This window comes from Bemisia tabaci, chromosome 5 (assembly GCF_918797505.1).
Source record: "Bemisia tabaci chromosome 5, PGI_BMITA_v3".
NCBI classification, from domain to species: Eukaryota; Metazoa; Arthropoda; class Insecta; order Hemiptera; family Aleyrodidae; genus Bemisia; species Bemisia tabaci.
The window spans coordinates 22,804,915-22,818,562 of NC_092797.1; the positions used below are offsets into that span (position 1 = coordinate 22,804,915).

At 38.1% G+C, this 13,648-nt stretch overlaps 1 protein-coding gene across 1 annotated transcript in view; it reads left to right on the forward strand.

Moving 5' to 3' along the window:
• The first annotated feature begins 599 nt into the window (after window positions 1–599).
• Window positions 600–13,648, forward strand: part of LOC109036685 (uncharacterized) — a 38,559-nt gene continuing 25,510 nt past the window's right edge. Inside the window, exon 1 of the mRNA XM_019051045.2 lies at window positions 600–1,144. Within this exon, the coding sequence (XP_018906590.2) occupies window positions 616–1,144 (529 nt within the window). The 5' untranslated portion in view covers window positions 600–615. The remainder of the gene's footprint in view (window positions 1,145–13,648) is intronic.

Consider the following 13,648-nt stretch of genomic DNA (forward strand, 5'->3'; position numbering starts at 1 on the left):
AAGGTGACTCATTCGCTTTTTTTGTCGTCGCGAACTGTACATTGAAGTATAAAGAACGGATAAAAAACTCCGCAGGCGAACTAATACAGTAGCCAGGATTAGGAGAAATGACCGTTATTTGTCAATATCATTGCCTTTAATTTCCTTAAAGAGAGTGGCTATCCGTAAACCCGAGCTAACCGCGAGTTTCTTAACGATTCAAAATTCCGCGAAAAATGCGGAAAATGCTGTAGTTGGAAATAAAAATGTCACCTGAAGAGGGGTTGAGATTCCTGACATGGCGATTTGATGGCAAAGGCGGGGAAGTCTGGTCGGAGTGCATTTCAACGTCACAAATAGGGGAAGAGGAGAAAATGGGGAGAGGGGGGCGGCGCGGCGGGACGAAGAGACGGACGCCAAAAATCTGAAGCTTAGGAGCCTGGCTTAAAACCGATCGGATAAATAAGGTAATTACATGGGAGAATGTTCCTTCCGAGACGCCGCGGTGGGGAATCGGAACCAGCGGCAAAGGAGGGGAAACGGCGAAGATGATCCAGGAGGGGCAATGCTCTTATAAAACTACACAAAACTGGCCTGACCGTGACATTGCTAAAGTTCACCCGCATTCAAATCACGATGGCGCTGAAAACACCCGGGAGCGCGTTCTTAGTTTTAGTTTTAGTTAGTTTTACCACATTGTTTTCCGCCCTCTCCGCGTACACCGTGCCCACCGCACAACCCCAATCTCAAAGGGGGGCTGTCAAATACTACAATCAACCCTCGTACCAACCCGCCGTGCGGAAACCCACCGTCGCCCAAGCTCATGTCCCTTACACGCACCAAACCCTGAAGCAAGGGGCCGTCCCCGCGGTCCCCGTTGTCCCTGCGAGTCCCGCCAAGGCAACGCCGAAGCCCGCCGTCGCGAACAAGTACTACCAACCGTACCAATACCCGGTGCCGGTAGCCTCGCAGTACCAATACCCGGTGCCGCTTAAGACCGTTCAACCGAGTGCAAAGCCCGCAAGTCTCAAACAGAATGTGAAGCAAAGTTCGGCCAAGAAGAAGGTTACCCCGGTGCCAGCGAATTATTATTATCACCCGAGTGCCACGCAAAATAAGTATTACGCTCCCACCAACACGTACGTCGCCAAACCAGCAGTTACACGTAAGTACCTTCCAAATTCCTCATTACGCATTCACTCGAACGCGCGTCCTTTGCCAAATGCCCTTACCAGCCTCAGATTCGCGAATAATTTGCACCTGCGCACGTATGCCTCTCCTCGGCGCCTTCCCGAGGAAAAACACCGTATGTACATTGAGACGTCACTGAATTTTTTCCCATAAATTAGCAATTTTCTAGGAAACATTCCAAGTTTTTTTTCTTTAAATTTTTGGAGAATTTTATTCGCAATTTTTCTCTGGTTTACGTGAATATTTGAAGCGGAAATACTGACATTTTTTTTTTCAAAACTAAATGTTTTAGCGGAAGAAATTTGACAACGTTTGAATGGTCATCCTTCATTTTTTCTTAGCATGGCAGTTCTCGACTCACATACTGTGTGGAGACAAGAGTGCCCGAGAAATGACAACTCTATGATCTTTTTTTACGAAACTTCTCTCTTACTTATTGATATTTGTATGATAGAGGTTGATGACCGCGTGAAAATTGCTCCATACTCCGCGTCCTTCTACCTTGATGGCAAAAAGTTCAAAGCTGCGGGTGTAAATGCTGGATCAAGTTTGAAAAATTTTGAATGTTTTTCGTGTCTGTAAGTGTTAGAGAGAAATTTTGAGAACGTCTTTTTGAATTTGTTGATTGCTACAGAGCAATGTGTAAAAGAAGTTTCCCCCGAAAATTTCCGCTCCTCTACCCCCAGATAAGAAAAATTAGATGATTTATTAAAAAGTTCCCCTCTGCCTTCTTTACGATCCAAAAAAAATTCCCGATAAGAAGAATGCAAGTAAATATCAATTACCTGCATTGGATATTTCTTCAAAAAATTTCAAAATAGTCCCAGACAATATTTTACCCCGTTGGCTCTCTGCAAATATATTTTGGAATCGTTTTGCGAAAAATTAAATTTGAATAATTATTTGTCCTCCACAATACAAGAGACTTCATCAAATCCTACAGAGACTGACTTATGATTTGAATTCAACCTGGATACGATAGATTCTACATAGTTTTTCCGCAGAAATTACATTTGCTGCAGTTTAAATAGAAAAATAAGCTCATAAATCCAAAAAATGGCGTTTTGAATTCTCTCATTCGTTAAAAATCATAGGGGTTCACGAAACTTCCAAGCCAAGTAACTCATTCGGTAAAAGTTGGGAACATTTTTTAGCTTTATTCGAGTTTTTAGATTATTTTTTTGTACATTCATCCTACGCCTCCTCTACATCAAATTTCATTTTTTGGAAGTCAAGGTCGCTCCGTCGAGACGCTTTGAAATTAAACGAATTAAGAAGAAAATTAAAGTAAGGCGGTTTTCAATAGAGATGAATGTGGCCTATCCGACGGAGATAATGCTCCTTTAAGTGGATGGATCGAATTTCAAACATGAATGAGATTCATTCAATCGGACTCGGCGCGAGTATTGTAATCTCATTTGTATCTGTCAAAGATTTCATGCTCGATGAGAGGGCGCGAAGTCGCGAACACGACCGTCCATCCGCGTTATTTTTCGTCGCTTCTGCGCCAGCGGCTCCTCTTCAATGATCCGCCAATATATTATTCATTCGCAAAATACCAGCCGATGCACAACTCGTAGCCTTTATAGTACCTTCAAATTGAAATCGTTAAAATTCTCACAAGAAGCATTGATCTTTAAAAGGGTCTCTTAAAAACTGCTTGAAATTATTTCATAAGAAATCGCTTACCCTCATTTTCTTAAGTAAAATTTACATCTAGCAAAATGCTGCAGAGAAAGGGTTTGAAAAAAAAATTATCTACTTCTCCTTGTAGCGTTATCCAACTGTTTTTCTTTCTTTCTTTCTTCAAATTTTTGATGTGTTTAGAAACTAAAGTAAATCGTTTAAAAGTTTTTTTCCAAACCTTTTTACATAAATCTCGTCTCGCGGAAATTTGACTCAAAAAATACCCCAAAAAAGGTTTCTTTACACTTACATTATAACATTTTTTTAAAAGTTGTCTCTATAAGGTTTGCAAGTTTCTTCAACAGTTACTTTTTAAACAATCGTTGCGACTAGGACTGTGTTTTACGAGAGAATGAAAAAAAAAAAAATTCTCGAGTTCGACAAATATCTTGGTTTGTGCTTTTACGTGCGTAGCTTTATAACTCAATTTTTTTTTATCATTTTATGAAAAAATGGGGCAGGATTTCCAGGATCTGTATGATCAATCTTAGAATTACATTCGAGTATATTTTTTCCAAAACTGCGATTTAACTTAAGGTAGTAAATCAATTTCATTTACAGTATTTTTGTTTTTTTCATGAGAGAGAAGTTCGGATTAACTGATCGAGTCTGAACTATTAGCACCATTTACTAGTTAGCCATCAAGCCTACCGTGTTTTTCTTCATGGTGAAGGGTTGGATTTTATGGTGCTTTAACGAGTGTGTAATGCCCGCTACGGAACTAAATATTGATGTTGAAATTTATGGAAGTTTTGAATATAATTAAATTTATGTACGAATTTTCTTCGTTTAATATAATAACAGAGATGCCAACATTTGAATAACATGTACTGTAATTGACACCATCCACCGTAACAGTGTATACCATTGTCACTCCCACCTTGAACTTGGAGCAATCAGTTAAGAGCGATCAGTTTCAAGCGATGTATTCGAGGTGGAAGGAACCAAGGTATACATTTCCGCTGTGCTTGGGCTGGAGTTCAACCAACCCGCGCGTGTATGATATTTGGTGAGGAATGTACTATATATTAATGTAACTCTTTAAGGATGGGCGTCAGTGCTGATATTTTTGCGAATCTGTAAGTTCCAAACATTAGGACAAAATGTTACATTCAGTGACACTGACCTATTCTGACCCTGTTTAGTGGATCAAATTAAGGTGGCAGTTCGTTAACTCAGGAAGAGAAGGACATCGATATTGCCAAATTTTCTCGAGAATTATATTATCATTCCTTTTTAAAATGGTAATATTGATTCATAAAATTCAAAATTTGGCAGCATACCCACGGCTTGGTGTTTCCATGCCGCGACCCACGTTACAAAAGTCACTTGACTGACTTATGAGGACATTAACGGTACGTAACTGTAGATACGAATAACTCGATTAGAAAATTGCCGTCAGGAGTCCGTCTTTTGCTGCTGTTGGAAAAAAAGTAAAAAGTGGAAAACGCAGACTAAATTATGCATCCAACGGGAAAGTATGCATATTCGTGAACAGCTTGTTGGCCTTAGAAAATTAGTGGAGGGATTTCATGCGCGAATCCTCACCGCAAGTGATTATGAGAAGTCGAGATTCTCCATAAATTTGAAGTGTCTGGCAACCCTCCTTAAGGAATCCGCTTAAGTCGTGTGAGCAATGGACGCCCACCATAGTGTGAGGGATATAGACCCCTCCCTCCAGCCCTCCTCCATCGTTGGGCCAGTTTTATATTTTATCCATGAATTTTTGTGAGCTAACATGCGCGAAAAAAATCGTCAATGAAGATGTTGCATGCGTGAGGAATTTGCGATTTGACTATTGATTCTTATGTAAAAGTTCGGCGAGCAACACGATGGTGCCACTGGTTTTCTCTGACATCAACTCCCAAGCTCAAAAAAAGCTCTAAACTTGAGGCCAACATGGAGAGGATATCCCACGCTATCCTGAGAGTCCACCTCTACATCAAGACAAACTTTCCATGCAAAGATAGGGAGCAAATACATTAGCAGTGATGCCGTGTTTTCAGTTTTAGAGTACCCAAATAAAGTGGTAGCCCTGTCAATGTATTTGCTCCCTATCTTTGCATGGAGAGTTTGTTTTGATGTAGAGGTGGACTCTCAGGATAGCGTGGGATATCCCCTCCATTTTGGCCTCAAGTTTAGAGCTTTTTTTGAGTTTGGGAGTTGATGTCAGAGAAAATCAGTGGCACCATCGTGTTTCTCGCGAACTTTTACATAAGAATCAACAGTCAAATCGCAAATTCCTCACACCTGCAATTATTTAACTCAGTAATGCAAAATGGTAAATTGTGACGGTGAATAGTATCAAGATGATTTTTAGTTCTTTTAGAATCAATTTCACATCAGAAACTCTAATTCTAAATTTTGGGGTTTCCCACCCTCAATTTCTCCATGGAATACTGCGAACTCAGCACTATTCTACCATCCTCTTATCTATACGATTTACTTAATGAACCAACCTTACATTGCTCAAACAATAAACCGTTAACTTTCCCCACTCCCATTTTGCGTTCTGCATATCATTCTGCATACTTGTGTTCGGAATTTAAGACATTTCCGTAAGATTAGAGCGCCTCCTTTTTTCTCATGATGGGATAAGAGGTAGGAATAAAAACACAATTATACAAACATTTCTCTTTTGAAAAATGGAAGGAATTTGTGTAGTATTAATTTACGGCAATCTCCCGCTAAATCCAGAAATAACTTCCAAGTTTTTTCATCACGTCAGAATTTTCCGAAAAATTTTGACGCGGTGATAGATGAGATAATTTTACGTTTGGATTCAGCATTTAAAAGGCCCGGACAGCTTTGATCACATCTTTTGCAATTCATTTCGATCGTGTTGAAATTTTTTCATCTATAGAATTATAAGAAGACTGGAGCCAGTTCAATAGGGCATTGACGTAACGTTTACACCAATATCAAATCGTCACTTTTTGTATGTGCTTGCAGGAAGGAACCTGAACTTATCATGCTAACGCATTTCTAAAAATAATCTTAATTTTTGCGTAATTTGCGTAAGCGTTTTAATTTTAACTATCATAGCAAATTCCCATCGACAATTATTATAAAAGTATCAATCCTTTCATGTGATAGAGGAGCTTTTACTTAGTGAAATAATCCAAATTCAATCGTTCATTCCAAGTCTCTTTGTCTCTGGGCTGAAGAGATGAGGGAGGCAGGTCAAAAGATTATCCCTCCTGGTATTTTCATTGTGCACTTATCGAAGTTAAACTGCATAAGTCGGATGCCGCTTAATGAATTCTATCCAGCAGCATTCAGCATACCAGAATTTTTCTTCTGACTTCTTGGAAAATCTCTTTGTTGCACATGATATTTTTCAGGGTGAAATCCAACTTTTCTGAAAAAATCCCCAGAGAATATTCTTAATTTAGCGAAGAAATTAACAAAAAATTCTACGCCTTTCAGTAGTTTTCATACAATCAAACACAAGTTAATCCTAAGTTAGCATTACTCGACAGATTAGAGCATGTGTCGGCGAGCAGTCAAAACAGACACTTCGTAAACTACTCGGGCAGACAGCCGATTATTTCCTCCATTAATGAAAAGAAATGCTTAGTGCGACTAACAATAAGAATTAGCCCTCAAGATGCGAGATAGAGACTATGATGCTATTCAAGCTTTTATTTCCAATTAAAGATTTCCTGCCAAAAATGCCACCTTCATTCATCATATTCTCGTCGTGATTTGCGCGCGCCGAGAATTATTGATGATATAACTATCGCCTTAAATTAAATCTGAGAGTGCATGAAATTCATCAGCACACAATTTCTGTTTCTCCTGACAGTAATTTTTTTTTTCTTTTTTTTTTTTTTTCTTTTTTTTTTTTTCTTCTTCTTTTTAAGAAGAAAAATTGGAACGGCACTCACTTTTTGAACGACTCTCTATGTATTGATTTAATCTTTGTTCAGTATGTGACGCGGTCAGGCATAAAGCTCTTAAGGAGGAGAAAATAAAATGAGATGATTTTAAATCAGTTCAGAGGGGTGAATTCTGCACCATTTGGCGTCAAAGGAACGTAAACTTTAGGGTACATTCTTAGAGTGCATTTCAAAGTAAGAGGCTGGTAAATCGCTACCAACTAGCATTGTTGCTGGCATTAAAAATGATTGAATTCTAACGCTTGTAACCTCAGTAGTGATGGAAAAATCGCTCGAAATTTCGACCAAAATGTTTTAAAGAGTCAGCATTTAAAACTGGAGTCAAAATTTTTGACTCAAAATCGGATTTCCTGCTGCACTGAACAGTTTGCGTCTCAGCCGTAAGGGTCCTTTTACTGATTCCCTCATGATCATTTTGGAAGAGATTTGAGCCTCAAATGAATGCAAACCAAATAATTTCGAGGTCCCTCTGACATGAGTAGTCAAAGAAAAGTCATCTTCGTAACTGTATTGTAAACGCGAGGTGCCTAATTTTCGTATGAATGTCCTGGATCTCAAGAGGTCTACGATCGAACCAGAGAGTGGCAGCCCCAGGGCCGATGTGCATCATGTTAACACAATACTCACCTGCTGGAAGGTTTCCAACGTGAAGAATCAACGCATCAAAGGAATAGAATGACACTTTTCCTGCTCTCTGTATTACAATATCGTTTGTTTTTATGCAGCTTGGTCGTTGAGAGGATCTCGGGTAGTGGCGTGGAGTTAATTGCGATTTATCGATTGTTATGCCATTTAAACCTATGGTAAAGAATCGATTAATAAGGTGTTCGCTGCGAACACCCTGTTTATCGATCCTTTTTTATAGGTTTAAATGACATAACAATCGATATATCGCAAAGCACGCCACGCCACTGATCTCGGGGGAAGACTTTTCCTCTTATTTTCTGTTCAAAATAAAGCGATAGCACATTACACCTGAAAACATAGCTTTTCTTTCACATAAATTAGGGATACATGCACATAAAAATGTCCTTTACTTTGAAGCAAAAACGTAAAAGTGTATAATCTATGCGCATGTAGTCGTAAGTGCTTGAGATGCGCATTAATTTTCCTCCGGTCTTCAGTTAAAGCATCGGTATCACCATTATCTTTGGAAAGCTTCTATGTCCCCTCTTCAACTTTCTGGCACATCTTCCTCCAGCATAATTTTGACGCGAAATGCATGTTCTACTAACGCTGTGAGTCTATTTCGGAACTAAGAGGAGGGTTTCAACTCGCGGTGGCTAAAATGCACCACGTCTCTCCGTTTGCTACGTTGAAGACTTCCAGTCATACTTTATTTTTTTCTTGGAAAATAAGCCATCGTAGCTTTTAGAGGACTTCTTTGATTTTTTTTCTCTATCAGCAGAATATTCTGGATGAATTTTGAGTTGTAAAGTTGTCTTGTTCCTCTTCGGAAAAATAAAATTGATGCGGGCATTTTGAGACACCGCATTAGAGGTACGTGGTGTCGCACTTTGGCCGCCGATTTTAACTGTTTGTGTGTTTAAGGAATAGGTTCTATCTTGGACATTTTTCGGTACCAACATAATTTACGCGGACACGCTTCCTTGCTGAAAATAATTATTGTATTACCATAGAGCATACTTTTACTATTTTGGTCCCATTTAAACGATAAATTATCAAAAAATACGTTGTTATGCTAGAAATTATTTGAATTTAAACAATTCTCTAAGGCTTAAACTAAAGCATTTCTGTTGAATTTTTCGCAACGAAAAATTTTCTGAGTGGTAAAGTGCACATCAACTTGTATTGCCAAGAGTGGTATAATAACTGTTATAAAGTCATGGAGAAGTTGAAAGGTTTAAATTTCATCCGACTATACAATGCCAAACAAATCGTTCTATCTGCAGTAACTGTAGTAGGGCCAAAAACCTCTCCACTTTCAGTCAGTTTTTCCTCGCTCTACTACGATTAGCAACCTTAGATTGACACTAGTAAATACAAAACGTCAAAAGAACGAGCAGACTAGAGTTTTCAGATAAAATTTGATTGATTCATAGAAAACGCAGCAGAATTGAGGTGTCAAAATTTCAAATTGACCTGTGAGCTGACCCCACATCATTTATGTTGAACGTTCAATATACATAACAGAGCAGCTTGATAAAGCTATTAACGGATTTCTTTTATGCTCTAGCCCTATTTTTCATCAGGTTCACTTCATTGTCTCATTTTTTCACGGTTCCTCGTCTGCATTGTTTGAATTTTGAGAAGACCGAAAATATATTTCCTAACGCTCAAGCCGTTATGAACGGTGTTTTATTTATGGAAGCCAAGGCCAATTTTTAGTCTATTTCTAGTCATAATATGTTCTCCTATTTTTGCGCCGGTACATCATTTTTCTCCCATCAGCAGACCTGCCCTAACTCTTCGGTTGAAAAATGTTGAGATTTTTTATACTACGGAAACAGAGAAAATACCTAGAAATCTGAAAAGAATCCCTCACGTTTTTTTCTTTCCAATTTTTGACTCGCGATTATTTTCGTTTCAAAGTGGTTGGCGTGTTATGAAGTTTTACGGTGAACTATTGGCTCGCATTTTGAGTACTGTAAATATTATCAAGTGTCACAGGAAATTAACTTGGGAAAGTTATATTCAGTTTTAAATAATGCTTTTTTCATATGTATAGCTAAAATTTCTCTTTGGAACAAGTACTTATGATTCTGTGTTTAGATCCCTTTGAATGCAAAATGTTGACAGCGGTTGGTTTGGGGTACCCTCTTTTTTCTGGTATTTATTTACTTCTAAAATCAGCTCAGATATTACGCATCTAGGGGTCTCTCATCAAGTATAGGTTTGTAACTCAAGCAATGAAAAAATCAACTTGCGATTAAAAAGGGGCCAATCTTTCGGTATCTCAAACATTATGACGTTGCTTGCGTCTTCCCATGGGTGGTTTTTACAGCTATGAGTGACAGTTGATGCTAAAAACATCGAACAATGGCTGCACTTGACTCGTCGGAGGCTGCGACTGAGGTTGCCAAATTTCTAGGTGATGCATTTTTCGAGGAACCTGTAGAGAAAATTTACGTGTCTTGATTTATGAAATTAACCGAATGTATACCACGCGGTTGAAAAAGAGCCTAAACGGGAAAAATAAATTCTGGCTGAAAAATTTAAACTAGATAGGTTTTGAAAAAAAGCACATCCCCCCAAAAAAAGTTACATATTTGTAAAATTATCGAACTGTCTTACATGAGAGTCAATAAATACCTCTTCTAAAGTCATAAAAATAAAAATTGAAACAATTGAGGAGAGCACAGCCCTCTATTTTTACGTTGTGTACAATTTAAAGACAGAACCCTTTTCATAGAGGATTGCGTGCTCTCTTTTCTCTTATTTGCTACATTTCCACCCAATTTTTATTAAATAGTTGATGTGTTGTACATGACACGGATGATAAGTCTTTGAGGTCTTCCCATATTCAGTTTCCTTTTGTTATAAACTCATATTTGTAGTATCAGCCGATTTCTTTCAGTTGGTAAGTTAGGGCAGTATCAGTAAAAGTCAAGGATTATTATTGCACCAATGAGGTAGTATTTTTGAAACTCAATGGATGATATGCAAAGTATATAAATTCTCCGAATAAAAATGAATGGCTAAGCGATGAATGAAGCGATGACTGAAGGAAAAATACCTCCTATCTACGAACTTACAATTTAGCAGAACAAAGAGGAATCTTCGCCATTTTTGTAATTTGAAAGTTAGATTTGAAATTTTGTTATACATTACAGCGTTTTTACAACGCTCCAATATACAGAATTAGAAAAATCTGGAAACATCAGCTCGCGTAGTTGATACTGAACAATGCGGCAAAGTCACCAACTCATTTTCGCCAGAATCGTCAGTTAGGTGGTATTTGTTCCTAAGCTCTTAAATAGGTGAAATTTCTTACACCTTAAGTAGATAGGCACAACAAACCACCGAGTAAACACTACCTGTCTCCACCTCATTTTCTCCTCGAAGCTAGTCTCTCTGCTCGATTTTCCTCTCTCTACTTATAGTGAAAATTCCACCGATGCGACCATCGCGTATTATTAGACAGTATACATAGCTTTGGAAGATTTTCCTGCACCTGAAATGAGAATAAGTCTGGTGTGGGTTCATTGAGCGATGACGCTTGGGACGATGGGTTCATTGAAGAGGAGGGAGCGGGCTTTCCACCGGTTTGAAAGCGAGATGATTAAGAAATCACGTTAGTTTGACACTCCTTATTAGTTCGTTTCATGATGCTGAATTTTCTTTTGTACGAGCGCAAATGAAACCGTTCTCCTATTAGCTATGCATTCATTAAATGAGAGATGAATCCATTTCGTCGCCCCGCCCCTCGCAAATAGCGCATCAGGAGCGCGCTCCGTAATTACAGTATTGGTGCGCGTAATTTATCGGTAGTTATTCGCGCATAATGACTTTCTGAATTCCGCATTGTCTATTCGTAAGTGAGAGAAAACTTAGATGAGGTTCATCCCGCCGGTTTATTGTCAATTTATGAAATTACTGCCTTGCACACGGAGAAAAAAACTTCGTGCGTGGGACCCGAAGTTGAGGTCATGTGGATCTCTGAAGTTTTCGGATCAGGTACCTAAAAACTTAAGGTCCAGCTGCCGAAGTTCGGGTCAGACATCTGAAGTACTTCGATGTATACCGAAGGGTTCGGGTCACACATCTGAAGTACTCCGGCACGTGTCGAAGTGCTTCGATGACTGATCCGAACTTCGGCAGCTCGACCTCAAGTTTTCGGCTGTGTGATCAGAAAACTTCAGAGATCCATATGACCTCAACTTCGGGTCCCATGCACGAAGTTTTTTTCTCCTTGCATCGCGGTGTTTAAACTTTGGAAAATAAATGATTTTTTTGGTTTATTTGACTGAAAAATCATTTTTCGAGTTTCTTTTTACGTGTAGGTGATTACCTAAATGTTGAAAAAAAGAATCATTAAATATTTGGGGAGTTTTTTTCTTTTAATTTATTTAGTTAAAATTACATAACATGTCTTTCCTTTAATGATGACACATTTTGGTGAAAGAACTTAGTAACATAATTTCCTTTTTAACTTTTGTGTAAAATTCTATAATTAAAAAGTAGTCACATGTAATTTTCTTCCACCGTGAACAAACCGAGTGGATACGAAAAAATGCTACGATTAAGATATATTTACTTTTAAATTATATTAAATTTGTTTCCGTAAGCACTGCAACCACTGTAACTTATTTTTTCTCTTTTTTCTGAGGTAATTACTCATTTTTTGAGAATTTAAATCCGACTTAATGGTCGATGACAAACTTGAATTCAACGGTAAAAATTGTTAAACTTTTTAAATTTTAAAAGCAATGTTTCTATTCTCAAACTGACAAATTCATAAATAAACAACGTCGGGAGATATCAAACTGAAACTCGAAAAAACATTGGCTGCTTTGGTCTAATGCAAATTGACTTTATGTTTGGTTAGTCACTTGTTTCAAATAATCAAACTGGAACAAGAAAAATAGTACTCAGAATTGAGTTCTAGCGGCATTCATTGCTGCGCAAAAATTGCATCACGAATATAGCATCCTATGAAAAAACCGTTAAAATGACCCGGTTTTTAGGAACTAGGAGGTCAAGTTTAAGGCGGTCATCATGAGCTGACAAGATCCAAGAAGCGCCACCTTCCGACAGGAAAGTGCAATTTGTGCGGAATGAAAAAGTGAGAGATAGACAAGAACGCCTCTGACGGAGCTTATCAAACGCCATGTAAGGAGCGATTAAAATACTCCTCTGGTTTGATTAGGAGAGGTGACTAATTTCAAAATGAGCTTTTTTTCGGCCTGCATCAAACCATCGGGACGGGAACACCTCCCGCCTGCGACTCGCTAATTGACGATGAGTTGACTGATGACAAGGAGTCATGCAAGGAGCTCAGAATCGCTACCACGCACCTTCTGGTGGCGATGCCAGGTTTAACTTCGGAATTTAGACGCTCGATAAAATTTCTAGAAACCCTAGAAGCACAGGGAAAAGACCATGAACTAGAATTTTTCTTTCCAAGATTGTGTCACTTATAATTTGGACGTGAAATGACCTTAAAAAACAATCATTTTTGAACTCATACACAAAAGTAAGAATTTAGACAGAATTAAACTTTTTTAGAGAATATCAAATATTAAACGTGTCTCTGTATGTGTCGCAGGCAAATAGTGAAATCAGGCATTTTGTCAAATGCCTATAGGCAGATAGTCAAATTTGGACGGTATACAAAATGTTGTAAATTTATGGCGAAAAGCTCACGATTTTTCACTATTTTTGGAAAAATAACTCATCAAACCTACGAGCTCTTTATGTCTCTTCCTCTTCAATTGCCTCTCATATTTTTAAATGTTGGAAATCCAAAAATTCTGCACTTTACGACATGCTGAAAATTTCAAGATCAGTGTCTCTTCAGGAGCTAAAAATTGCTTAAAATACTTTTGTGTGTGCAAATTTTCACTGAGAATTTTTTCTTGCTGGAGCAATAAATTATTTTGTCTGAAATTAGGAAAAGAATCAGAATTTCAATCTAAGTTAGAATATTTGATCATTTGCCTAGGCATTTGACAAAATTCCTGATTTTACTATTTGCCTGCGACATATCCAAACTTTTATCCTGATTAGAATATTTCATTGAATTTTATGGAAATTTCCATCAAACTTTATGAATATTCTTCAAATCTTCTCAAATAAAATATTCCTTTGAATCGGTCAAATTTTTTAAATTTCGTATGATACGGCTAAGACCGTGTGTTCGAGGTATCAAAGTGTGAGAGCTTTTGGTTATCGACACCAGGGTGCGCATCGGTTTCCCAATCTGCATT